Source organism: Thalassophryne amazonica, chromosome 1 (genome assembly GCF_902500255.1).
Source record: "Thalassophryne amazonica chromosome 1, fThaAma1.1, whole genome shotgun sequence".
Taxonomy (NCBI): domain Eukaryota; kingdom Metazoa; phylum Chordata; class Actinopteri; order Batrachoidiformes; family Batrachoididae; genus Thalassophryne; species Thalassophryne amazonica.
In genome coordinates, this window is record NC_047103.1 from 134678042 (window position 1) to 134703248 (window position 25207).

General features: G+C 39.8%; 1 protein-coding gene across 1 annotated transcript in view; it reads left to right on the plus strand.

Annotated features, from left to right (window-relative positions):
• Window positions 1-25207, plus strand: part of LOC117514565 (splicing factor U2AF 35 kDa subunit-like) — a 54444-nt gene that overhangs the window by 5217 nt on the left and 24020 nt on the right. The window contains 5 exon segments of the mRNA XM_034175093.1: window positions 196-203; window positions 206-282; window positions 11936-12002; window positions 14137-14186; window positions 15681-15779. Coding sequence (XP_034030984.1) covers window positions 196-203; window positions 206-282; window positions 11936-12002; window positions 14137-14186; window positions 15681-15779 — 301 coding nt within the window.

The following is a 25207-nucleotide window of genomic DNA, read 5'->3' on the forward strand; positions in this document are numbered from 1 at the left end:
ACAAGGGTTGTAGTGTCTCTGTTAGCATACATGTGAAAGCGGTTTTCACTAAGGAATTATTTCTCATCAGTCAAAGATTACTTGGCTGTGTTAACAGATTAATTGAAACTAACATCAACAGGGCATCTGGAGGTTATAAAGGCTAACTTCAGAATGATGGTATCTCCCCCCCCCCCCCCCCCCCGCTTTTTTCAGGGTCAATTGTTCTTTTATTTCAAAATCGGCGCATGCAGACATGGAGACCGGTGTTCCAGATTGCACAACAAGCCAACCTTCAGTCAGGTGAGCATCCCACCAAAGTTTTGCTTTCGTTCGGTGTGCATTCTCTCCCACCATGTTGCTCTTCATCAGCATACATTGAGATAGCATTTAGGCCTATTTTGACAATTGCTATGTCAACTTAAAATAAAGGTTTCAAAAAAAAGTTTTGAAAATTAATTCCCCAAATTTTCATAATTAAGGATGCACATCATCGTGCTATGCGCAAGCCATATCCAAAAGCTGAGGCCAATCCATACTCACTCACACAGATGCTTCTTTCTTTATAGATAGATTAACCATCAGAGACTGGTTGAAATGGCTGAGACTCCTTATACATGTTGTACATCATGGTGGATTTGCCCTCATACAGTCCATGACAATACCTGTGTGATTGGAAAAAGTCATATGATATAAATAGCTGGTTCTCCATTACATAAAAATACATTTAGATTAAGGGAGTAGCAAGATGGCACTTGTGTGTTTGACAAGCTGGGCACTTTACTATTTCCCAGTTGTTTTACTGTGTTTTTGTTTGGTTGGCATGTTTCTCTTCTCCTGATTTATAACATCCAGCAACATTGCTCAGAGATGTCTGCTGGAGATGTTAATTGCTGGGTTGCGGCAATGCGTGAGTTTCTCGCTCTCTCTCTTCAGCCCCCCCCAGCTATACTGCTGTGTTAGCAGGGGTTGGGAGATGGGGCAAGTGGCAGTCAGAGGACACAAGTGCTGTGTAATTTAATGTGTTGTCACACTATGGCTGAGTAAACTGATTAAAATAGTTTGGAAAATATCGCTTAATCTGTCAGTCTCCAGTGCATTTGGGGCTGTGATGGACAGATGTCACATTTCAACGAGCAGCAGAAAGCCGCATTCAGTAGAATGATTTTTGTGGTTTCAAGACATATACTGTAATTTCCGGACTATAGCGCGCACCTGAATATAAGCTGCACCCACCAGTTTTCCAAAAAAAAAAAAAGAAATTGTACATGAATAGCCCGCACTTGTCCATAAGCTGCGGGTCTCCATGTTGTAACATGAGATATTTACACAGAAGGATGTTAGATTTTTTTTAACTTTTAATTAAATGCGTACCGTAAATGTTTTGTTTTGTTTTTCTGGTGCGCACAGTGTCGCGCGGTGGCTCTGGTCCACACAGAGAACTGATTATTTTAACTTTTTTTTCTTTGTGGATCATGAGATAATGTCATTGCGTACAGCCAGGTTCGCCTGGTGTCCGTGGTAAAATGAGATGTTCATGACGTGCTGTGACTTTTTCAATTTGTAGCCCAAAGACAGAGACGCATTGGGGAAGGTGTGTGGGGGGGAGTTGGGGGCTCCGCTGACTGATCTGATGGCACAACTGTAGTCCATCATGACATGAATTACAGTATTTTCAGATGGCGTTTTCTTCAGGACGTGTTGATGAATCCACTAAAACTAACAGGTAAGCCTTTATATTTATTGTGTGTGTGAATTTATGCCGCGTGAGGGCCGCAGCTTTCAGCCAATTAATAGACAGCATCGATTGACATATTTTTACTTATGAGAAAGTCTATAAAAAATCCATGAATTAATTGCATCATTGTTTAAGTCGCAGTGTTCAAAGCATGTGGAAAAAAGTAGCAGCGTATAGTCCGGAAATTCTGGTATGTGCCCCAGGATTCACCGAGGTCTGAACACAGATGTAATAGTCCGAATCATGGCGTCATACTTCCTTACTATGTTTGTGTGCTGAAAGCATCTTCTCCACTGTGCCGGTGTTGTGTGCCTGTAACGGCAAGGACAGCAAAAAAAAAACCCTTCTGTCTCTGCAGCCCCTTCTTGCCAAGGGAATCGAACAGGTGCACTCTGATGTACAGATAGAAATGCACACAGCTAAATGAACAACTGCACTGCATGTTACTGCATCAGGGACTGTCCTCTCTCTCCTGGTTCTGAGTTCCCACCTCATCCCGGCTCTATGGCCAATCAGAAGCCCTTTCTGAAGCATCAAGCAAACACAGGATATGAACATGAGTATTGTATAACAAACAAGCACAGGACAAAACTGTTACCAAATGTGCAACCACTGAGATAACTCGCCACATGAAGTCCACTCAAAGTTTTGAGCACACACAAAAGTTTCCAGTGGGTTTGCTGGACATCAGCTGACAAGAAACACAATTAACAAATGCAATGCATTTGTATAGAATAAAACAAACGGATACCCAGAATTTGTAGTAGTCTCTCATACATTGCATTGATCTGTCATGGTGTGACAGACTCTTTAGACTACAGACTGAGCGCTGGAAGGTGATAAAATCTACTCACTGTTCAGGCTGCCTGGTTTTAAATTGTGATAGATTCTCCACAGCAAAAGACAAGTTCTCTGTACACATGTGTCATGTATGTCAGCGCTACCCTTTGTCAAACTGACTTGATAGTGAGAATAAGTGTAATAATTTTTATTTATTTTTATTTTGTCTTTGTGGATCATTAATAGGGATGGGTATTGATAAGATTTTATCTATCGATTCCCTTATCGATACCGCTTGTGAATTTTCTGTGTACTAAAAGTAAGCTTTACAGGTTTTCTATGTCAACAACATTTTATTGAGTCTTAAAGTAAATAAATATGAAATTGGTCACTGGATCCTTGATTTCTGGACATAAATAAAACTAAACAAAATCTGTAGTTTTTGTCAAAAGCCTTTTGTTTCAGATATTTTGGCATGAATGTCTCTTCATACCTCTGAGCTGAACCCAGCCGGCTGCTGCACGTCAGCGCAGGACGTCTCATTTTGGAAGGGGGAAAAAAAAAACGTTTTGATCGATTGCAATCGATTGTTTGTATTACAACATTTAGAAAGAGGTGTCAGTTGATTTAAACAGTGTTTTGCTTTGAATGTATTAATTTTGACTGAACTCTATTGTTTTAACTTGACTCGGCAGAGAGCTGCGCAGTGTTTGGAGCTCGTTTCTCGTTTCTTTCTCGCAACAAGACAGGAATCCCAGTTAGTGACTTCAATCCGCACAAAAGTGACTCTCATTCCTGAATATGTCAATCGTAAGTGGTGAAAAACAAAATAAAAAACTGTAACCCAAAATTACCCCCCACCACCACCTACATGAAAATGTTTGAATTCTAGAAGCTCTGAAATGCAATCTGGGACTATTCCAGACAATCAACTGCAGTGAGTGCCATATCTATTTGGTGAGAAAAAAAAACAACTTTCCTTATTCAAAATAATTCCAGTAGTATTCTGCCCTTACTAGGATGCAGCAGTTTTCTAGCTTGGCATATAGTTCTGGAGGAAATCACTGAAGAAATTAACAAATTGAAACAAAACAAATCCGAAACAAATTGTCATTTAACTTAAGACAGGGATGAAGTGGAGGTGTAAGAGTCACTAGGTGTTCACAGGAAACAGTTATTTATTTCTATATTTATTTATTTATGTCCATTGTTGGTTTTATATTTTCTGTTGTGCTTTAATGAGATTCTTTTTGTCTCTTTCTCTAAAATTGTATTTTAGCATTATTAGTTATTATTACTGTTGTTTTTGCTAATGTTATTAATAATATAGAAACAAAAATAAATTCAAAAAATATTAAAATTTGTAATACATTTGACTCTTTTGTGACAAACGCTGAGCCAGATAATTGAACTTATTTTTTAACATGCATTATATATATTTTTAAATACATTATACCTTTCCATTTACACACATCAACAGACCTGTTGGTTTCTTTAATAGAGATTGACAGTTTGTTAATTTGGGTGTTTTATTCCTGCTAATATATAACTCATTGGCCCTGAGATGGACTGGTGGCCTGTCCAGCGTGTACCCCTCCTCTCACCCAAATGCTGCTGGGATAGGCTCTCGCTTCCCTGTGAGCCTTAATTGGAATTAACGGGTATAGAAAATGAGTAAATGAATGAATAGAATTCATACAAGCAGCTGGTATGGCTGAATGAATTGTATCAATGGCCCCATTAACGTGTACACTAAAAACACAGTTGCTATTTGATTACTTGTTATCTAAGTAAATGGTCATGTAAACAGCGAATCTGCTTTATCTGATCATGTTATCTGATTATGAGAAATCTGATTAACGCACTTGGATTTCTCCTCAATACTCCGATTTCTTGGGTAAATTTATACAATGAATCTAATTTATCTGAAAATCTGTAAAAGCAATTGCCACTCAACATTTTCAGAGGTACAGCGCGACATTGTTATCTGGCCTCGTAACATCCTTCATCAGATCACAAAGCTCAGAGGGTCTATTGTGTGGCAAAAAAAAAAAAAAAAAAAATTAAAATCACCAGAAGACACAAGTGTGCTTCAACATCCCTTGTGTGTTGTTTCATCTTTCTAAACAGCAAATTTCTTGTCAAACTACGCAGTTTATAGACAAGTATGATGAAGTTGAGCGGAGTTTGCTCAAAGTATGATGTCACATTTACTCAGTGTTCATGCACAACCACATCAACTCTGTGCGCCTCCTCGCTGGGGGGGGTAGTAAGAAAGAAAGACTGCTGTCTTTCTCATTTATACAGTCTATGCTTTTTCTTCAAGAGCTGCAGTTTCTCCACTTCAAAAGAAATCCAACTAATGAAATCACGTAAACCGGTGTTGCAGACCAAACAGTCTGCCCCTAAAAATTGGTCCGCCCTGCCTCCACTGCACATGCGTCATTTGCGACCACAGCAGCTCCTGTAAGATGGACTCACTTCACCCAAAGCGATCAGATGGATCAGTGTGATTATTAACCATCACATGACAAGGTAAAACCTCTTAAAGGTGAGCGCCTTGCATGGCAGCACCTTGACATCGGTGTGAGTGTGTTTGTGTGAATGGGTGAATGTGAGGCATAATTTTAAAGCACTTTGAGCATCTGATGCAGATGGAAAAGCGCTATATAAATGCAGTCCATTTTCAATCATTCTAAAGTCAGTTTTAAGCAGAAACAAAGCCGTTTTACGCAGAAACAAGGCGTTACTGGGTGACTCCTTGAAATGACAGACGCGCAGTGAACGCATCAGCAAGCAGCTTATGTAGCCGCGGCGCTCTAATTGCTTTCTCTGCCTTTTATGATGAAATAATGCTGAATCTATGTGGAAATGATTGTTGTACAAAAGGTTCTGATGTCTGTCGCTGAAACAGATGATGACTGGAGTGCAGTTTGAAACAGAAACAAGGTGATAATCCCTGAACCGCAGCTAATGACGCACGTTTGGTCGGCGACACCACGATTTTCCCAATTAGCACATAACTGAAGTGCATGTAAACACATGAGATTAATACAGTTATTTGATTACTAACAGTTATCAGATCATTGTGGCCATGTAAATGTGCTCATTATGTTCCGTGCAAGCAAAGTAGGTTGTTTTTGTTGGGGGGGGGGGTCCTGTATCTTGACTAGAGCCTGACCGATACGGATTTTTGAGGCCGATGCTGATAACGATATTTGGATGAAAAAAATGCCGATAATTGATATATTGGCTGATTTGCCGATAGCCGATAAAGCAGCCGATTTTTTTTTTTTTTTTTTTTTTTTTTTAATGAATAGAATGTTCTTTTTTGGACCCTTAACAAAAAAGGTATGAGCTAAAAGCTGAAGCTTTGTCCTCATATTGATTAACTTTATAACAGAGAAAATTTTTCAAGTTCACAAAATGCAATCAAGAATTAAACCTTTGTGAAATTAGCAAATACATATCCTTAAAAAGAGTTGTGAAATACATTTGATCTTGTACCTCTTGTTGCTGCAACTTAGATATAGGTTCAGGATAAGGATATAGATCCTTATAAACTTACTTGTATGCTTTTGTCAGCCGATCATTGCAGTGTGACTGCGAACTACGGGGGCTGGTGATCACATGGTGGTGAACACATTTAAGCAGGGGTGTAAGCAGCTCTCAGTTTAATGGAGTCAGAGCTCCACCTACTGGACAAACGGTGCAAGGACATTTTACATTGCTGACACAAACATTATTCCAATAACTGTTCTGTTTATGAGAAATTATCGGCGTTCTATCTGCAAAATTTTGGCCGATAGTGAGTATTTTGAAAGGGCTTATATCGGCTGATAATATCGGTCGGGCTCTAATCTTGACATCTATGAGGGGAGGTGATTTGAATTTTACCATTAAATTACTACATAACGTTAGGTTAACCTTGTAAGCACAACTCCCCCTAAACTCTTTGGTGGATTTCAGTGAAACTTCACATAATCAGCATGTTTGTTTACAGGACACTTGGGGGGGAAAAAAAATCTAATCATTGTATTTGTTGTATGAAAATTGCACATTTAAAAATACATGTAAACATATTAATTTGAATTAAATTGGGCTAAATCAGATTTTTCAAAGTCAGACTGACACCTAGGTAATGAAATTGAAAGTTGAATAACTCCTGCATGTATATGCTCAGTCGGACTCAAGTTTCTCTGGGTGTTCGGCCCATGCTCCACAATTTCCTCCCCTGGCTTTGATCTACAAGTAGAAGATGATATGATTGTTCTCGTGTAATACGAATAACACGTACAGCAAATGCTAAACATACAGTGCTACAGTGTTGTCGATCTCGCCATTCACCAAGTTTGTTGTCAATTTACCACCAGGTACTTTGTCTGTGACATAATGGGTCAACTGGGACTGGCTCAATACTGACCAGCTGTATGGGGTACAGCTCCACCTGTTGTAGTGAAGTTTGATGTACTTTGGTCAATGAATCAGTTCATCCTTACATGCATTTTTGTTACTTGTGAGACAAAAATAAAACTAAACTTTAAATATCTTTTGGAGGGGGGGTTAACATGCTCTCTGAGATGCCGGAAGTCTGCTGGTGCCACGGTGCATTCTGGGAAGAAGGGGGCTGCCAGGGTGATTATGGGAAACATTAAAGTACTGAATGAAGAATGGGCACAGGTGGCCTTCAACGGGAACCTTCTGCTCTGGCAGTGAGCAGACAAACCATTTGGCCATCATACTGCCCAGTTTAAATCATTTAAATACTAAAGAAAATGTTAATGGACAAAGACTCAGTGCTTTCAGTTTCTTTTGGGCCACATTTAACAATGCAAACAAAAACATATATAGAAGTAATTTAGTTTTGAACATGAAAGTCATCCAAAATCCATCACTTATTTCCATGACACATTTTCTCTCTCTAGTAGTTCTAAACTGTCTACTCTGCTGTAAATGTTTCTGAAATTAACAGTATGAAGTAATTAACCCTTCACTGTGTTCTACACCAATTTCAGCATTTAATCATGTTTTTTAAAGTCATCATCCTTGAGACTGTTGGTGTTCATTTTAGATACATTTAGCTGCAGACAGCGAATTTGTTTTGTGGTGAAATGGTTTTAATTCATTTGTGTGTGCAGAAACTGCAGTTGTGACCAGGATTGGAACATCACATTAAATGGGGCAGCGCAGTCTCTTTTGAACCCCTGAGTGATGTCGTGGGATTTAATAGCCCAGTCACACGGCATATGACGATTCCTGAACAAAGGGAAAAAGAAAAAAAAAAAAAAATCACAATTCATTGAGATAAGGTGGATGAATGAGCTTTATCACCGAATAGCCTGCGAATCAAGTGCGCAAAAGGGATGAAAGAGGAACCAAACAAAACCGAAGCTAATGTTGATCTCCACGCTTTAAACAAAACATGCCTGGAGCCACTACTGGAGCAGTGTGTGTCTGCATCTCTGCGTTCCAGGACTCTGCGCTGGGACGGAGCTCAGCTCCAAACAAGCGCGTGATCCGACCCACTGTGGAGGGTGGATCCACCTAGTTCCTCGTCCAGAACAAAAGAGGGATCATCACCTTCATCATCAGAATCCTCACTGTCTGATGACACGCTGCGCTCAGTCTTGCTCCAATTAAAAAATAAATAAAATTAAAAAACTGAAGCGCTTGTTCAACATTTATAAGATGCCTCATTTTTCAACAAAAAAAAAACACCACACGCTAAATATGCCACCAAAATTATACACACTGCAAACATGCCAAATATTTTTCAAATCTCTCAAATACCAAAACTCTAATCGCTGTCTGTACACCCGAAATGTGTACGTACTCCTACATGTTTGATAGAGCATATTGATATCTACAACATTCTACTGAAAAATGTGATGATGCTAAAAGGTTAAATGAAAAACTTCCTGAATAGGTTTCACTTTCCTTACTGTGGCACACTCTAGCACTGTCCACCCCTCCTCCTCCGCTTCCCCCCCAATGTTGCTGTGTCACGCTCCAGACGCCGAAAGGGGCGGCAAGCCCTTTGGAGCGCATGGACAGAATGTTGCAGCTGTGGCCGGACGTTTTGTGCAGCAACTCCCCTCATGTGCGCAACACTGGCCAACACCATGATCACGGGCTGCCGTCCGCTGGCAGAGATGCCGACAAATTCTTCCTGCACTGCCACAGAGGAGCTGCAACTCCTCCACAAAAGTGCTCAAAAACCAGCTTTTGCACTGTGTGAAAACATTCAGCTGGTTGAACGAAGTCAAATGAAAGGCTGACATTACAAAAACTAAGCAAACAATAAGAAACCGTCAAGAATGACAGCAAAACGATATACAGACGAATTGAGGTTTTTGTTGCCCTTTGTTCAGATTTTTTCGACAGTTTAAAAATCCTAACGAAGCGACCGCTGCAGCAACAAAGCTGAGCAAAGGTTAAATGATGCCAATGAAAGTCCAGATTTCTTGTTTCGTTGGGGCTTCGTTGCCCTTCGTTAAGTGCCGTGTGACTGGACCGTAACCACTTCCGGGAATAGCCTGCCAGTGCGCACCACAAACACAGCATCACTTCACATGGAGGAATGATGTACTGTTTTGTTTTCAGCTACAATCACAAAAGCAGTCACGAAAAGTGCAGTTTTCTTAGTTCCCAGTGTAGAAAGGAAGACGAGGCAAATAGGAGTGGTTGTCAGTAAGTGTTTGCGAGATTTAATGTGAATGAGTTTTTAGTTGGACAGAGTAGCTGCGGTGTCTCATCGACGCCTGCCCAACTGCCTCGACATGTTTGAGCTCTGGGTGATAAACAAACCGCAACAAGTCCGCTTTTCACCCCAGTGTCACTTTTTCTTTGCATTTTCACTTCGTTTGGTGTGTAATTTGCCCAAAAACTCAGAAAGTGCCATGTTTTTAAACCCAAACTGATTAAACTTTATTTTGGAAAGTATTATCTTTCACGTGGTGCCCAAAGTTGAGCAGTCCCTATTGGTCTTATTCAGCTGGCTACAGCATGCACACGTCTTCATGTTTTTTGCAAAAAAAAAAAAAATATATAGTTAAGACCAATCATTGGAGTTCGAGAAATTATTATTGATTTGTTAAAATTAGAAACTTCTGTTTCATGCTTCACAATTCAAACGTGTGTGTGTGTGTGTGTGTGTGTGTGTGTCATTTTGTGAGCTTGGTTACACATCTCTAGTTGTCTTGATATTAGCACTGCATTCAGGATATACAGTAGTGTTCAGAATAATAGTAGTGCTATGTGACTAAAAGATTAAGGCAGGTTTTGAGTATACAGTAGTCCCTCGTTTATCGCGGGAGTTGCGTTCTAAAAATAGCCCGCGATAGGCGAAATCCGCGAAGTGGCCAGCGTTATTTTTTACAATTATTATAGACGTTTTAAAGCTGTAAAACCCCTCACTACACACTTTATACACTTTTCTCAATCAGGCATGAACATTTTCTCACTTTTCTCTCATGTGTAAACACTCTCAAAGTTCAAACCTTAGTAGAAAAATAAGACCAACCTGTTTTCAGGCCCAAACATTTGTTTGAGAAATAAAAATAGAACGTTTTCCTATAAATAATTATGATGGCTTTTAGAACTAACAAATTTAATTTTAACGATCAACCTACAAGGTTGGACACATAAGAAATTATTAATAGTGACTGACCAGTATTTCACAGTTCCTCTGATCGCGCCTCTTCGTCCTGGCGCCGCTGCGCTGTCGCGTCTTTTTCCACTGACTCACACCTCGCTGCAGGTGTCTTTTTCCGAGTGTAGAACACAGTTATGGGTAGTTGTTGGCGCTCTTTTTTCTTCTGGGCGAGAAGATTCTTATAAACAGACACGCAGAACACAATGCGCATGCTCTCCCTTCGCGGTGTCGCGACCGGCTGCTTGATGACGCCGTGGAACACAATGCACTGTAAAAAAAAAAGCATGCAAAATTGGACTAAAACAAATCCGCGAAACAGCGAGGCCGCGCAAGGTGAACCGCGTTATAGCGAGGGACCACTGTATTACTTATTATTACATGGGAAACAAGGTACCAGTAGATTCAGTAGATTCTCACAAATCCAACAAGACCAAGCATTCATGATATGCACACTCTTAAGGCTATGAAACACCCCTTTTCTACTTTTTTTTTTTTTTTTTTTTTTTACTAATAGCCCAATTTCATAACCTTAAGAGTGTGCTTATCATGAATGCTTGGTCTTGTTGGATTTGTGAGAATCTAGTGAATCTACTGGTACCTTGTTTCCCATGTAACAACAAGAAATATACTCAAAACCTGGATTAATCTTTTTACTCACATAGCACTACTATTATTCTGAACACTACTGTATAATACGTCTTGTTAGTGTGGACATAACCCTGATGACACATGTAGACAGTTCATCTGTCTGCTCATTCAGTCTGTAGCTCTGCATATCCAGTTTGTAAATCTGCTTTTACTTTAATGATTTCATCGACTCGCAATGCTCACCAATGCAGTTTGTTGGAATTAAATTCAGTCATGGAACAGCACGTCATTTAGTTTTTTTTTTTTTTTTTTTGGCATTTGAAAGGAAAAAGTTCACTTGCTATACTTTGAGCAAAACTCATTTACACCAGCAAGCTAAGTCTTCAATAATAAAAAAAAAAAATATATATATATATATATAAATAAACAATTTGTGACATTGCTTAAGCATTTGATGTTTTGCTTTTTCAGATAATCTGTTTGTCAATTAGTAATATCTGCCAAGGAAGCTATTCTACTAATATAGCAAGTCCTTAGTTACTTAGTTATTACCCCCACCCTGCCTATATACAAAAGTTTGATGGGGTGTATGGAAATCACAGTGTCTATATGTCAATGAATCTTGCAAGTGCAACTCTTGCTAAACCATCTGGTGAATTTCAATGTAACTTCAAAAATGTGAAGTTGTGCTTTAAGGAAAATAATTCCAGTCAGACATAGTCAACAATTGATAATTATACTTTTGTATTTAACTGATGCATCATATGCAAGTGCGTAAGTGCAACTCCTTAGTGGTTGGTTGTCCAGTGTCTTTAAGTGGTGATAATTAGACTTTTTTAATACATCATATTTGTGAGTTACATGTATAGCCGTTAGCTAGTTTATTCCATTTATTTTATCACAAAAGACATGCTACCACTGATATACTGTATAATACATGCAAGCAACTACTCGTAGTATGGCAGAGGGGACGGTTTCATAATAGCATCTCTAGTTCTTGCTGAAGCTTATTTCAAAGCACTACCATGAATTTTGTAATACACTATGAATGATGTGATTTTTTTTTTTTTCTCCCCCCTTCACTCTTTGGAGCTGTTCATAGTTTGTGCAGTGAAGTTGAATTTAACTGATGCAGAACTCTGAATTTATCAAATATTCTCTGTGACCATTTAACATTTTTGTTCTTTCCTCTGCAGACCATCTTGATTCAAAACATCTACCGTAATCCTCAGAACAGTGCACAAACTGCGGACGTTTCCCGTTGTAAGTCGGACCATTTGTTATTACGTGATGTGCAGACACTACTTCCCTTCGTGGTTTTTTAAGTGGATGTCCTATGTAAGGAACTGTTAGCATATCTGTTTCAAAGCAAATTGCATCAGTCAGTGAGCGCAAACATTTCTCAACTGAAATTGGACTACTAACGTGGACATTTGCCCTGGGATTCTATTGAGTCTTAACGTGAGCAGTCTGTTAGCATACATGTATGGCCTGTGTGTGTGAACAGTAATTTAAATACAGGTCTAACAGAGCAGATGTAGAGCTTTTCATTCAGAATAGGGTGCAACATCATTTCTTGTCTTCCAGTTTGGCAGTTGTATGAGCAGTTCAGAATCTATCGAATGTTAATTCCTGAATATTCAGTTTTAGTGAAATGCCACTTCTGCATAAATGGGAGCGGTTATTACAAAGTTTATGCTGGAAACTTAAGTAAGCTTTTTGTCCTTTGAATAGAAATTTGTAAAATGTGTGAAGCAGTAAAATGTGAATAAAAATAATTTCCTGTTTGTAAATTGTTACTGGAGGAACGGCTACTCAAGTTTAAACCATTACAATAACAAATAAAATGTTAATGGACAAATGCTCAGTGGTTTTGGTTCTTTTTAAAATATATTTAGCATGCAAATGCAAATGTTTTTAACAACTTCACAAAGTCTGAATAATAGTCTTTCAAAGTAAACAAGATATTTACTTACTTTCGAAAGTTTTATGCATCACATTATGTCCATAATTGGGCCCTAATGTCCTAAATCAGGCACCTGCAGTCTCTCTCGCTCTCTCTCTCTCTCTCTCTCTCTCTCAAACATACAGGTTAAAAGAACATTCATTGGATTTGGCAAAGTTATTATTGATTGATAAACGTCCAATCATTTTGTTTCAGCTTCATAGTTCAAACTTTTGTTTTTCATTATGTCATTTTGAACAATTTATCTCTGAATATTTTGGGAAAAATTAACTATGCATACTTGTAATGGGTAGATGACAGCTGCTGTGGTTTGAAAACGTGAAATTAGAACATTTATGATGTATGAAGTATATGAAGTATAAGATTAGAGGGGTTAAAGTTGCACGCCAAAACTGTAATCATGTAGTTTTAAGGTAACATTATTATAAACTTAGAGATGGAAGAAGATGGTTATAGATTTCTTATTGCCAAACAAATGCATCTTTTAATTATGGCTCAGGTCAAACCCACACCGGTAACAGATCTGAGACGATTATCTTGTCAAACAGTTAAGCTTTGACAGGCTTCTCCTGACTGATTCCACTTTCAGTAGAGGTGTTAAACCTGTATTTCTTTTGTATAGTGGTAAGAATTAGCTGGAACTCATGATGGCAGTTTTATTGATGGAAACTATCTAATCACGTTTTTTTTTCTTCCCAGGCTATATATTTGGTTGATTGATGTCACAATAGTGTACGTTTTGTATTTCAGACCATTTCCCTTGAACATTTACCATAACTTCAAAACTCTGCCCTGTCTGCTGATGGTTTACGCTGTAAGTTATCCCTTCATCTGCAGGCCCCTCTGGCACTGACTGCACTTAAGTTACTGCATCACAACCCCTGGCAAAATTAAATACATGTAGTCTGACCTAAGGGACTGCCTGGTTACATCTTCTCATAAATATACAAATCCAAAATTTTTGGCCTTTCTTTTACCCCCAAAATGTTCCTTTTTTTCTTTCCTGCCCCTACACTACAGCAAGCTACCCCCTTTTAAACATGTATTGTTGGCCCAACATAAAGTGAGTAAATGTGGTGCCATAAGTGTGCTGCATCAACTTGGATCCTTCATTCCTTTAGTGATGGAGGATGGCTAATGTGAAGCATGTCACAGAATTCACAGAGGTCAGGTTTCTGCTAAGGCTTTCTTTAACTTCTGTTATCTTCACTGTTATTGCTATATTTAAAAGTTCATCAATAAAATACTTTCTTTCTTATACAACTTTTATTAATTTCTCTGGATATATCCTTGCCAGTGTTTGCTTAATTTTAAAAATTTCTGGGTATTAGAACTTCACCCTCAAAAATCTAAAGTTACCTCCTGTGTTTAGCTTTCACTTTTCTATACAAGTTGTACATTATTTGTTCTTTGTGTTGTGAACTTTTGCAGGTGCGGTCAGTGACGTGGAAATGCAGGAGCACTATGACGAGTTCTTTGAGGTGAGTGACCTAAGGTACCTTGTCTTTACGTCTACAGATTGCATGCCAAGAGATGTCACAATTCTGTTGTCTGTGAAGCGCTGTTGATGAAAAGGGGGCAAGATCAACATGACATTGCCAATATTTACTCAGGTTTTAGTGATGTAAGAATGCCATGATTTAGGGGCATTTAGTTAAAGGGAGAAGTTCAGCACTTTTCAGCCTTGTATTTAAATGAATGAGTCATTTTTTCATTTTGGAGAAAAATGGATTGATCAGTGCATGGGGGGGCATGTAAACATAGAGGAAGTAGCTTGTCTAGTATTTACCATACTAATTCAAAACAGTTTTCTGTGCCTCATTTTGGTACCATGTCATGATCCCCCCCAATAAATAAATTCTACTCTCAACACCCCATAACGACATGAAAAAAGTTTTTTTTAAAGATATTTTTGCAAATTTATTAAAAATAAAATAAAAGAAATCACTTGTACGTAAATATTCACACCCTTTGCTCAGTACTTTGTTGATGCACCTTTGACAGCAATTATAGCCTCAAGTCTTCCTGAATATGATGCCACAAGCTTGGTGCACCTATTTTTGGGCAGTTTTGCTCATTCCTCTTTGCAGCACTTAAGTTCCATCAGGTTGGATAGGGAGAGTCAGTGCACAGCCATTTTCAGATCTCTCGAGAGATGTTCAATTGGATTCAGGTCTGGGCTCTGGCTGGGACACTCAAGGACATTCACAGAGCTGTCCTGAAGCCACTCCTTTGATATCTTGGCTGTGTACTTGGGGTCATTGTCCTGCTAAAAGATGAACTGTCGCCCCAGTCCCCCAAAAATGTAATTTTAATAAACACCTGAATCGATGCTAGCCTGTTAGCTTAGCTGGTTCAGAGTCGAAGAGGGTCGTGTGCAAGCTTCTTTCGTCACACACTGGGCCACCTATGCTCCACCTCTTTTGCTTTAATGAGTTCGTGATGTAGCCAGAATCAGTGCTGCTATGCTATAGGCATGATTTTAAGAGTTCTTCACACCGGTATTGCAAAAATTGCAACTGATACAACCCTGAAAAGGATGACTGACAAGCTCAGTGACACAATAGCTATGGACAATTGGCACACAGGCCGTGTTCAGTAATTAAGTTTGATTCTGCTGGCCATGAATTACTGGATAGTAGATTCATCAGACAACAGAACACTGTTCAGACACTGTAATTGATAATAGCTTTAAGATTATACACGTTCATTTGGAGAACAGGTGGTCAAGAGTGAACAGCTGCTGCTTTGTCAGCTGCTTTTGAAATTAAAGTCACAGAGTCACTGGTCATCCAAGATTTCAACACAAAACATGTTAAATCATGTTGATGCAAGTATGCAGCCAGAAGGAGCTAAACACCCTAAATGAAACCGTTTTGAGGGCTAACCTGAACCCACACACCAATATGATTTTTGAGTTTCAGTTCTGTGAACTTTAAAACAGTGTATTTTTCCTCCTTCTGTTTTTGATTCAGGAGGTGTTCACAGAGATGGAGGAGAAGTACGGAGAAGTCGAAGAAATGAATGTGTGTGATAACCTGGGTGACCATCTTGTTGGCAACGTCTATGTCAAGGTTTGCAATGCCTATTATTTGCTGTATTTGTTAGTAAGGAACATGATACTGTAAGTATATGTAATATAAATAGTGGTGCACTTTAAAGTATAGTTAAAAATCTTTGCGATTCCCACTTGGGACTTAAATGGGACAGGGCAGAGAGTCCAGGGATGTGTTCTCCCTTGGAACAGAACGCATCCGGGTTGATGATCATTAAACTATTTTGTGAAGATAAAGCTAAATTCATAATTTCATGGGACTCGTCATTATTGTTTAAGTACCTCCAAATCAGCGTTTCCAGCCCCATGACATCACTTTGACCTTTAATGCAGTGAACATGGACACTTTTTTTTTCTAAAATGAAACAATACTGTAGGCTGGAAACTTGGTGTTAGTGGTGCTTCTTTCAGCGAAACAATCATGGAGTCTCAATGTCAAATTACCAAAACACAAAACCCTCTTTGTGGCCACTTGGCTTAACATTTCACAGTGTTACTCAACTTTCATGCGTTCAGTTGAGTTATAGTTGAGAGATACCTGATCCTAACATTTCTGCAATACCACTGCTAAGATGTGCTGTTGCTTGAGGGGTTCTAAAGGAGTGGATCGCATGGTGTGGACAAAGCAGTGATTGATCGATCACTAAATATAAGAGCAGGACGCATTCACCCACACCCCCAGCAAAACTACATTTTTCTTAATTACAGACAGAAAAAGCATTAAAATCAAAGTATTGACACAGTGGAAGGATGATAAGTACTGCAGATCGACTGTCACTTTGGGTTCTCCTCTACGAGACTTATGACAAAATATTACTATTTATTATATGGCTGTGATGCTACGCGCGCTCTGATTGGCTGATTACCAGTCCGATATTTTCCTATATCGGACTGGTTACCGTGACAGTCGGTACGCAACGCATATTTTCGTTACAAACCAGGAAACTAAAAACACGATTAGAAAAACCAAGTCGGACATGAACGTACTCCATAAATATCTAAACAGCACTGGAAAAAAAAAAACAGATTGAAAGCTTACCAGCTAACGACCGGACTGTTTAGCAAATTCTTCATGGAGGTGAAGAAAGCGAATGAGCCCAACACAGTCAGCAACATATTTGGGATATACTGTACGTTTGCGTGTTTATATATATATAATAGCCTCGCTTGCTCGGTCTGTACGGGGATATCAGACCTCTGTGTTTTTTTCACACAAACCTTGTTAATGCTCAGTCCGTACTGTCAACACCTTGGTTTGATATTATATACAGCCACACAATTAAACATGTGGTACTGGTATACACATTGCGGCTTTAACACTCACTCACTCAGACTCAAAATCAGAAGCTTTAGCAGCAGCTTTAACATTCACTCATAGAACAACCTCCCACCCCACCACCCCCACGGTAATTTAGTTGAGGTTTATACTTTTTATATTCCTGTCTTGACATATTCCTAATATTTAAGAATTATAAATGGACGGAGAAAGAGAGAGAGAAAAAAACTTGACAATTTCTGGCACTGCAGAAGGCCATTTATGTATTTCCAGATGTTTCCATCAAAATTGTTTGATCTGTCCTTTCTAGATAACTTAAAAAGGAACCCCAGATGTCCTAAAATGAGAGAGTAAGTAATTTTTTCTAAAGGCAGAGTTATAGATAATTCTGAAATCTATTTACCTGCACTTGGCCCAAACACATTTTTCCATGACAATGCAATAACTCTTTCAGTTAGCAAAAAGCCTATATCTAAAAAAAAAATGTTGTCCCCTTGTGATCTTATAGTGGATTGGCTCTAAACCCAGTATGCAGAATTTTGGATCTAAAGGAATTTGAATGGGTATTATATCCCGAATGCACTTTCTTACCGCTTCCCAGAACTTCTTTATTTCAGAACACTGCCATATACAGTGGAAAAAAATGTACCTTTTGTCTTTTCCATATTTAATACATGTATCGGGTATAGCACTGCTGTATTTACGTATTAAGTTTTTCTTGAGTGATAAACGTACTCATAAGCCAATTATACTGTAGTAGTTTAAGACGCTTGTTGTTTTTGATTGTGCTTTTGCACAAACCCTCTCCCAGTCTTCTATGTTAATTTCCTCATGTAAATCTTCTCTCCATGCCTCCAACTTCTTTATAGATGACTCAGAAGACTCATCTACCAGCAGGTCATATTAGATACTAAACCTCTGCCTAGACCATCCATAATCATTAAATGATTTTGTGGTATAGTATATTTATCAACAATGTCTTCAACTGTTTACTGTCAGAATGATACAAGTCTCCAATTTTCTGCAGTCCCTTTGCAACCCACGTTTTAAACCCTTTGTCAAGCTTCCCCGGGAGAAAAAAGTCATTTCCACATATCGGGCTGAAGACAGAGTTGTGTTGTCCTTCAGGTATTTTTAACTTGATGCCACATATTTATCATATTTCTAACAATAGGATTTTTTTTTTGTTCTTTTTAAGTTTTTTAATTGTAGCCAAGTATATACAGGTAACCGGGAAGAGGTATATTTAATAGGTTGTCTCCCTTATCCCTCCACAAGGGGGCGTGCTTCTTTGTGAAATAGAACATCAGTGTTTTTAATTGTGCTGGCAAATAGTGCCAATATAAGTTGGGGCATTTAAGACCCCCTCTGTCATATGGCAAATACAGCAGAGACGGTTGCAACCTGGGGCGTCTTGTTCCATAAAAATCTAGTAAAAACCTTCTTTAGATGATTGAATAGATTGCTTGGGGGTGGCAATGGAATGTTTTGAAATACAATAGTTTAGGGATAATATTCATTTTCATTTTATTCATTTTTAACTTTGCTTATTAATGACAATGGTATAGATGCCCAGTGATTTAGTGAATCTGAGATGTTGTCTACCACTGGACTGTTGGTTCTAACAATGTTTTCAGGGCCTGGTACAATTTTAATTCCCAAATAAGTATAGCAATCAACAACTTTAAACTGTGCAGCTTCCTCAGGTGGGTTTTTCCTTTCATTATGGTTTAAAAACATAATTGTGGTTTTTGAGGTATTTACCTTTATAACCTGAGATATTTCCAAAAATCATTTGATCCAACAGGGCTGGGATAGATTTTTAATATCTTTAAGAAAGATAATATCATCCACATACATAGTCAAACGGTATTCTTGCTGTGCTATGGTTATTCCTAAAATATTTTTATGATTCTTTATTGCAAGAGGTTAAAATGCCATGATAAATAACAATGTAGACAGAGGGTCACCTTGTCTGCAACCTCGTTTAATCTTGACAGTTTTTGAAATATTACTTCTTCTTTGTCTTTTGGCTGTTCCCTTTAGGGGTCGCCACAGCAGATCAATCGTTTCCATCTCACCCTGTCCTCTGTATCTTCCTCTGTCACACCAACCACCTGCATCTCCTCCCTCAGCACATCCATGAACCTCCTCTTTGGCCTCCCTCTTCTCCTCCTGCCTGGTGGCTCCATCCTCAGCATCCTTCTCCCTATATACCCTGGGTCCCTTCTCTGCACATGTCCAAACCATCTCAATCTCGCCTGTCTGACTTTGTCTCCAAACCGTCCCACCTGAGCTGTCCCTCTGATATGTTCATTCCTAATCTTGTCCATTCTTGTCACTCCCAAAGAGAATCTCAACATCTTCAGCTCTGCCACCTCCAGTTCTGCCTCCTGTCTTTTTGTTAGTGCCACCGTCTCTAAACCGTACAACATAGTTGGTCTCACTACTGTCTTATAAACTTTCCCCTTCACTCTTGCTGATATTCTTCGGTCACAAATCACTCCTGCGACCTTTCTCCACCCACTCCACCCTGCTTGCACTCTCTTCTTCACCTCTTTACCACACTCTCCATTACTTTGAACAGTTGACTCCAAATATTTAAACTCATCTACTTTCACCACTTCTACTCCTTGTAACTGCACTATTCCACTGGGCTCCCTCCCATTCACACACATGTACTCAGTCTTGCTTCTACTGACTTTCATTCCCCTTCTCTCCAAAGCATATCTCCACCTCTCCAGACTAGACTCAACTTGCTCTCTACTCTCACTACAGATCACAATGTCATCTCCAAACATCATAGTCCATGGGGACTCCTGTCTGATCTCATCCGTCAACCTGTCCATCACCACTGCAAACAAGAAAGGTCTCAGAGCTGATCCTTGGAGTAATCCCATCTCCACCTTGAATGAGTGTCATTCTGACTGTGCATCTCACCGCTGTCACACTATTCTTGTACATGTCCTGCACTACCCTAACATACTTCTCTGCCACTCCAGACTTCCTCATACAATACCACAACTCTTCTCTTGGCACCCTATCATAAGCTTTTTCTAAGTCCACAAACACACAATGTAACTATTTCTGTCCTTCTCTGTACTTCTCCAACAGTATTCTCAGAGCAAACATTGCATCTGTAGTGCTCTTTCTTGGCATGAAACCATATTGCTGCTCACAGATCTTCACCTGTTTTCTAAGCCTATTTTCTACTACTCTTTCCCATAACTTCATGCTGTGGCTGATCAGCTTTATGTCTCTGTAGTTACTGCAGCTCTGCACATCTCACTTTCCAAGATTTTATTAAACAATCTAGTTAGAAACTCTACTGCCATCTCTCCTAGACATTTCCATGCCTCCACTGGAATGTCATCTGGGCCAGCTGTCTTTCCACTCTTCATCCTTTTCATAGCAGCCCTCACTTCTTCCTTACTAATCTTTTGTACTTGCTGATTTACTCTCACCACTTCATCCAGCCTTTTCTCTCGCTCATTTTCTTTATTCATCAGTTTTTCAAAATATTCCCTCCACCTTCTCAGCTCACACTCCTCACTTGTCAGCACATTACCATGTGTGTCTTTTACCACCCTAACCTGCTGCACATCCTTTCCAGCTTTGTCCTTTTGTCTGGCCAATCGGTACAAGTCCTTTTCTCCTTCCTTACTATTCAACTTCTTAAATAGCTCACATTATGCCTCTTTCTTCGCTTGTGCCACATCTCTTTTCGCCTTACCCGCATCTCCTTGTACTCCTGTCTACATTCTTCATCTCTCCGACTATCCCAAAACTTTTTCGCCAACCTCTTTCTCCTGCTGCGTTCACACCGGCCGCGACGTGAGCGACAGGTTGCCATGTAATCCCTATGGAAGGACGCATTTTGGCACCAAGCCACGCAGCGCGACGCGATGGATGCGAGTGAAGCGATTTTGAGTGATTGGTGCATTTGTGGCACGATATTGTGTCACGTCACGCTGCCGTCCTCCCCAAGTTGAAAAATCTGAACTTTTTCGTCTTGTCGCGCCACAATAACCAAACAGGGACTGAATATGTAGTGACGTGGAGATGTCTGGAGTTTGACTGAGGATGTGAATATGTCCTGTCTCTGGTAGCCAGCCTGGTGACTGGTGTCTAAACACAATTATGACAGTTTTGGGGGAAGAGCAAGCAGCAGCCCCACAGGAGGGTGAGCGGAGTTTTTTTTTTTTTTCTTACGTGCACGCGCGAACGAATCATCCATGAAGATTATTTTATTAATAAATTACACAGATGTATAATAAAACAAATGGTGACTGGTTTCTAAACACAATTATGACAGAGTTTTTGGAGCGAGCAGCAACCCCACAGCAGGGGCAGCAGGTTTTTTTTGTTTGTTTGTTTTGTTTATTGTTTACATGTGTGCGCGTGAACGGGACAGGAGGTCCTCAAACTAGGTCCTGCAGAGGCGGATGGGCCGCTAAAAGTGGCCGTCAACCAGATGCAGCTCCTGAAGCAAATAATGATACTCCCCAAATTGGGAACGTCTGACGTTTGTCAGCTTTCCACAACAACTCACTCCGTGTGATCAAGGTTTGTCATGTTAACTTGACTGACAACCGGAGCCGGTGAGCGGAATGGAAGCTCCTCCTATTTGATGATGCACTGGCGCGAATTATCGCAGCGAAAGCAGAGCAACTCACCGGGCGATGGTGGCGCGTCCATCGCTACGCGACCCCTGCAAATTTGTGGCGTCTGCTCGCGACCGGTGTGAACGAGGCATTATGCTTTCCTGGACCTCTTCATTCCACCACCAAGTCTCCTTGTCTTACTTCCACTGTCCAGATGTCATACCCAGTACTGTCCTAGCTGTCTCCCTCACCACATCTGCAGTACTTTTCCAGTTGTCCAAAATTGCTTCCCCTCCAACCAGTGCTTCTCTCACCTGCTCGCTAAATTTTACACAACAGTCTTCCTCCTTCAGCTTCCACCATCTGATCCTTTGTTGAGCTCTCACTCTCTTCTTCACCTCTAAAGTCATCCTACAGAACAACCATCCTATGCTGTCTAACGATACTCTCTCCTGCCACCACAGTACAGCCTGATTTCTTTTAGCTTGCATCTCCTATAAAGAATGTAGTCCACCTGTGTGCACCTTCCTCCACTCTTATGTTACCCTGTGCTCCTCCCTTTTCTTAAAGTAGGTATTCACCACAGCCATTTCCATCCTTTTTGCAAAATTAACTACCATCTGTCCTTCCCCATTCCTATCCTTGATACCATATCTACCCATTACTTCCTCATCACCTTTGTTCCCTTCACCAACATGCCCATTGAAGTCTGCTCCTATCACCACTCTTTCATGCTTGAGCACACGCTCCATCACCTCATCTAACACACTCCAGAAATCTTTCTCCTTCATCTCACAACCTACCTGTGGGGCATGTGCACTGATGATATTCATCATCACCCCTTCAATTTCCAACTTCACACTCATCACCCTGTCAGACACTCGCTTAACCTCCAACACACTTTTAACATACTCTTCCTTTAAAATGACCCCAACACCATTTCTCTTCCTGTCCTCACCTTGGTACAACAACTTGTACCCACCGCCGATGCTCCTGCTCTTACTTCCCTTCCACTTGGTCTCTTGCACACACAATGTGTCTGCCTTTCTCCTCCATCATATCAGCCAGCTCTCTCCCTTTACCAGTCATACTACCAACATTCAAAGTCCCCACTCTCATTTCCACCCTTCTAGTTTTCTTCTTTTCCCGCTGTTTGTGGCAACATTCTCCTCCTCTTCTTTATCGTCTTCGCCCAGCAGTAGCCCAAGTTCCACCGGCACCCTGTTGGGCAACAGCACCAGTGGCAGGCAACAGCACCAGTGGCGGACGTTGTTAACCCGGGCCACGACCGATCCGGTATGGGAATTCAATTCTTAGTCTGCATAGTTGGGTTGGCTTGTTTCACGCCGGTTGCCCTTCCTGATGTAACCCTCCTCATTTATCTGGGCTTGGGACCGGCACTCAGAATGTACTGGCTGCACACCTCATGTGGCTCAGTTAACTGAAATATTACTGTTAGTCATTATTTCAACATAAGGTTCTGTATAGAGCATTTACAAAAATTCATTTACAAAAATGCTCCCCTAAGCCAAAGCGTGTAAGGATTTCAAATAGGTAGGGCCATTCCACTCTATCGAAAGCCTTTTCGGCATCCAGTGACATAACAGCTGTATCAGGCGCCCCTTTTGATTGTGGAGTATGTTTAAAAGGCTTCTAACATTGTGGAAACCTTATCTGCCCCTAATAAAGCCCTTTGTTCCCTTCCAATTATCTCTGGTATAATTCCTTCAATCCTTCTTGCTAAAATCTTGCACAACTTTAGCAGACTAATTGGTCTCAGGTTTTCACATTCATTATTTGGTTTACCAGCCTTAAGGCCCTCTGACACTTGCATGCACATCGCTGTGTTCCCAGCTGGATGCCGCGCTTTGCTCCACTGGCTGCCACACGTTTTGCACTGGATGCTGCATATATAAAATAATTTTGTAGCGGATTAATCATTTTCTCTCCAAGTTAGCTGTTGAAAACACCTACTCGCTTCCAGAATTACAGAGTAGCGCTCCAGCTGCTGTTTTTCGTGCGCATGCACTGAATTTTGTCATGTTTATATTGTCGTGGCTTGGTAAAACAGTTGCATTTTCTTTCCTTCTTGTGTGCAGCTGTAAAAGTATGTTTGTGATAGATTTAACATCTCGTTCTAATCGTTCAGATGAGCTGCGCTCTGTAGTGCGCTGACACGACTCACACTGTTCACTTCTTTACTCGACTTGATGAGCTGCACGTAGTGTTAGTGAGTAGCTTGGGGCTGCCTTTACTCTGTACTTTCTCTACACGTGGTTCTGATGGCACCGACCTATTTACACCATGTGCACGTCGTATACTGAATTTATGAGCTCACGAGATGAAATAAACGGTCAAATATCCTTAAAACATCCTTAAAAATGATAATATATAAATGAACTGAGCAAAAATTACACACACACGGGTTTTAAAAAAACCCTGCTGTGGAGAAGCTGTGCAGAGGCACAGATCACAAAAAGCTGAACTTTAACAGCTGTTATTTTCCAAAGGTATGTATTTGTTCAATCTTGAGCTTAATGTAGTGTTCAAGCACAAAATGTGACTGATGAGGAAAAAAGGATGACTTCATCACACTAAAATGAACTGGAGTCAGAATAAAAGTACAAGCTGCTGATTTCTGTTATTTTTCAAAGTTATTAAGCTGTAACTATATCTGATTTATTTATACAAAAAATATATATATGGGGAGTGTAATCAGCCTGCATTGTTCTGTTAAGTTTATATCAGTTTTCCTGAACATGTCCAGGTGTTTTTCCTTCTTTATAAGAGGTTGGTGTTTGCTCCACAAAGTTTTAAAACACAATAAAATATTCACACTGTTCTTTGTAGCAGTTCTGTAATTTCAGAAATTCAACAGAAACAACCACAAATCATAAAAAGTTGGGACTATATGTAAAATGAAGATAAAAATAAAAATGTTGCACTATTCCCAGTTTCTCCACTCACAAAAGCCAAACGTTGTTCCAGAGTTGTGTAATCATACTATGATAGAATATAAAGAAGGGGGGGAAAAAAGAAAAAAATAGACAATATAATCGTCAATCGCAGTTATTTGCCTGACAATTAATCGTCTCCAGAAATTCCTAATCGTGACAGCCCTACACATAAGTATCAATGGACCATATGCTAATTTACTAAATTCTGAAAGTTACAAAAGGAAATCAGAAAAGCTATCTGGGACCTCAGAAAGCCCATCTGCAATTATTGTTTGAGCTCCAAAATCAGTCTATACAAGCGAAATTATGTTCAGTATGAGTATTGTCATTAGTGCCACTTCAAAAATTAAATTCATAAGTAATTTATCCTAAACTTGTGATCTGTTGTTTTTTCAAACTTGTGCAAAAACAAATCTTGAGAAAAAAATACAGTATGCGATAGTTAATAATTATTAAGCGCCTGTTCTTTCATATTTATGAATACATAAATTCACTGGCCTCTACTGGTGGTTGGCTCTCACTGCGGTATTGTATCACTTCCTGTTCCGGAGCACTGTGGTGTTTTTCTGTATCTGTTAGCTGTTTAATCTGCGCAGTTAGATTGATCTAG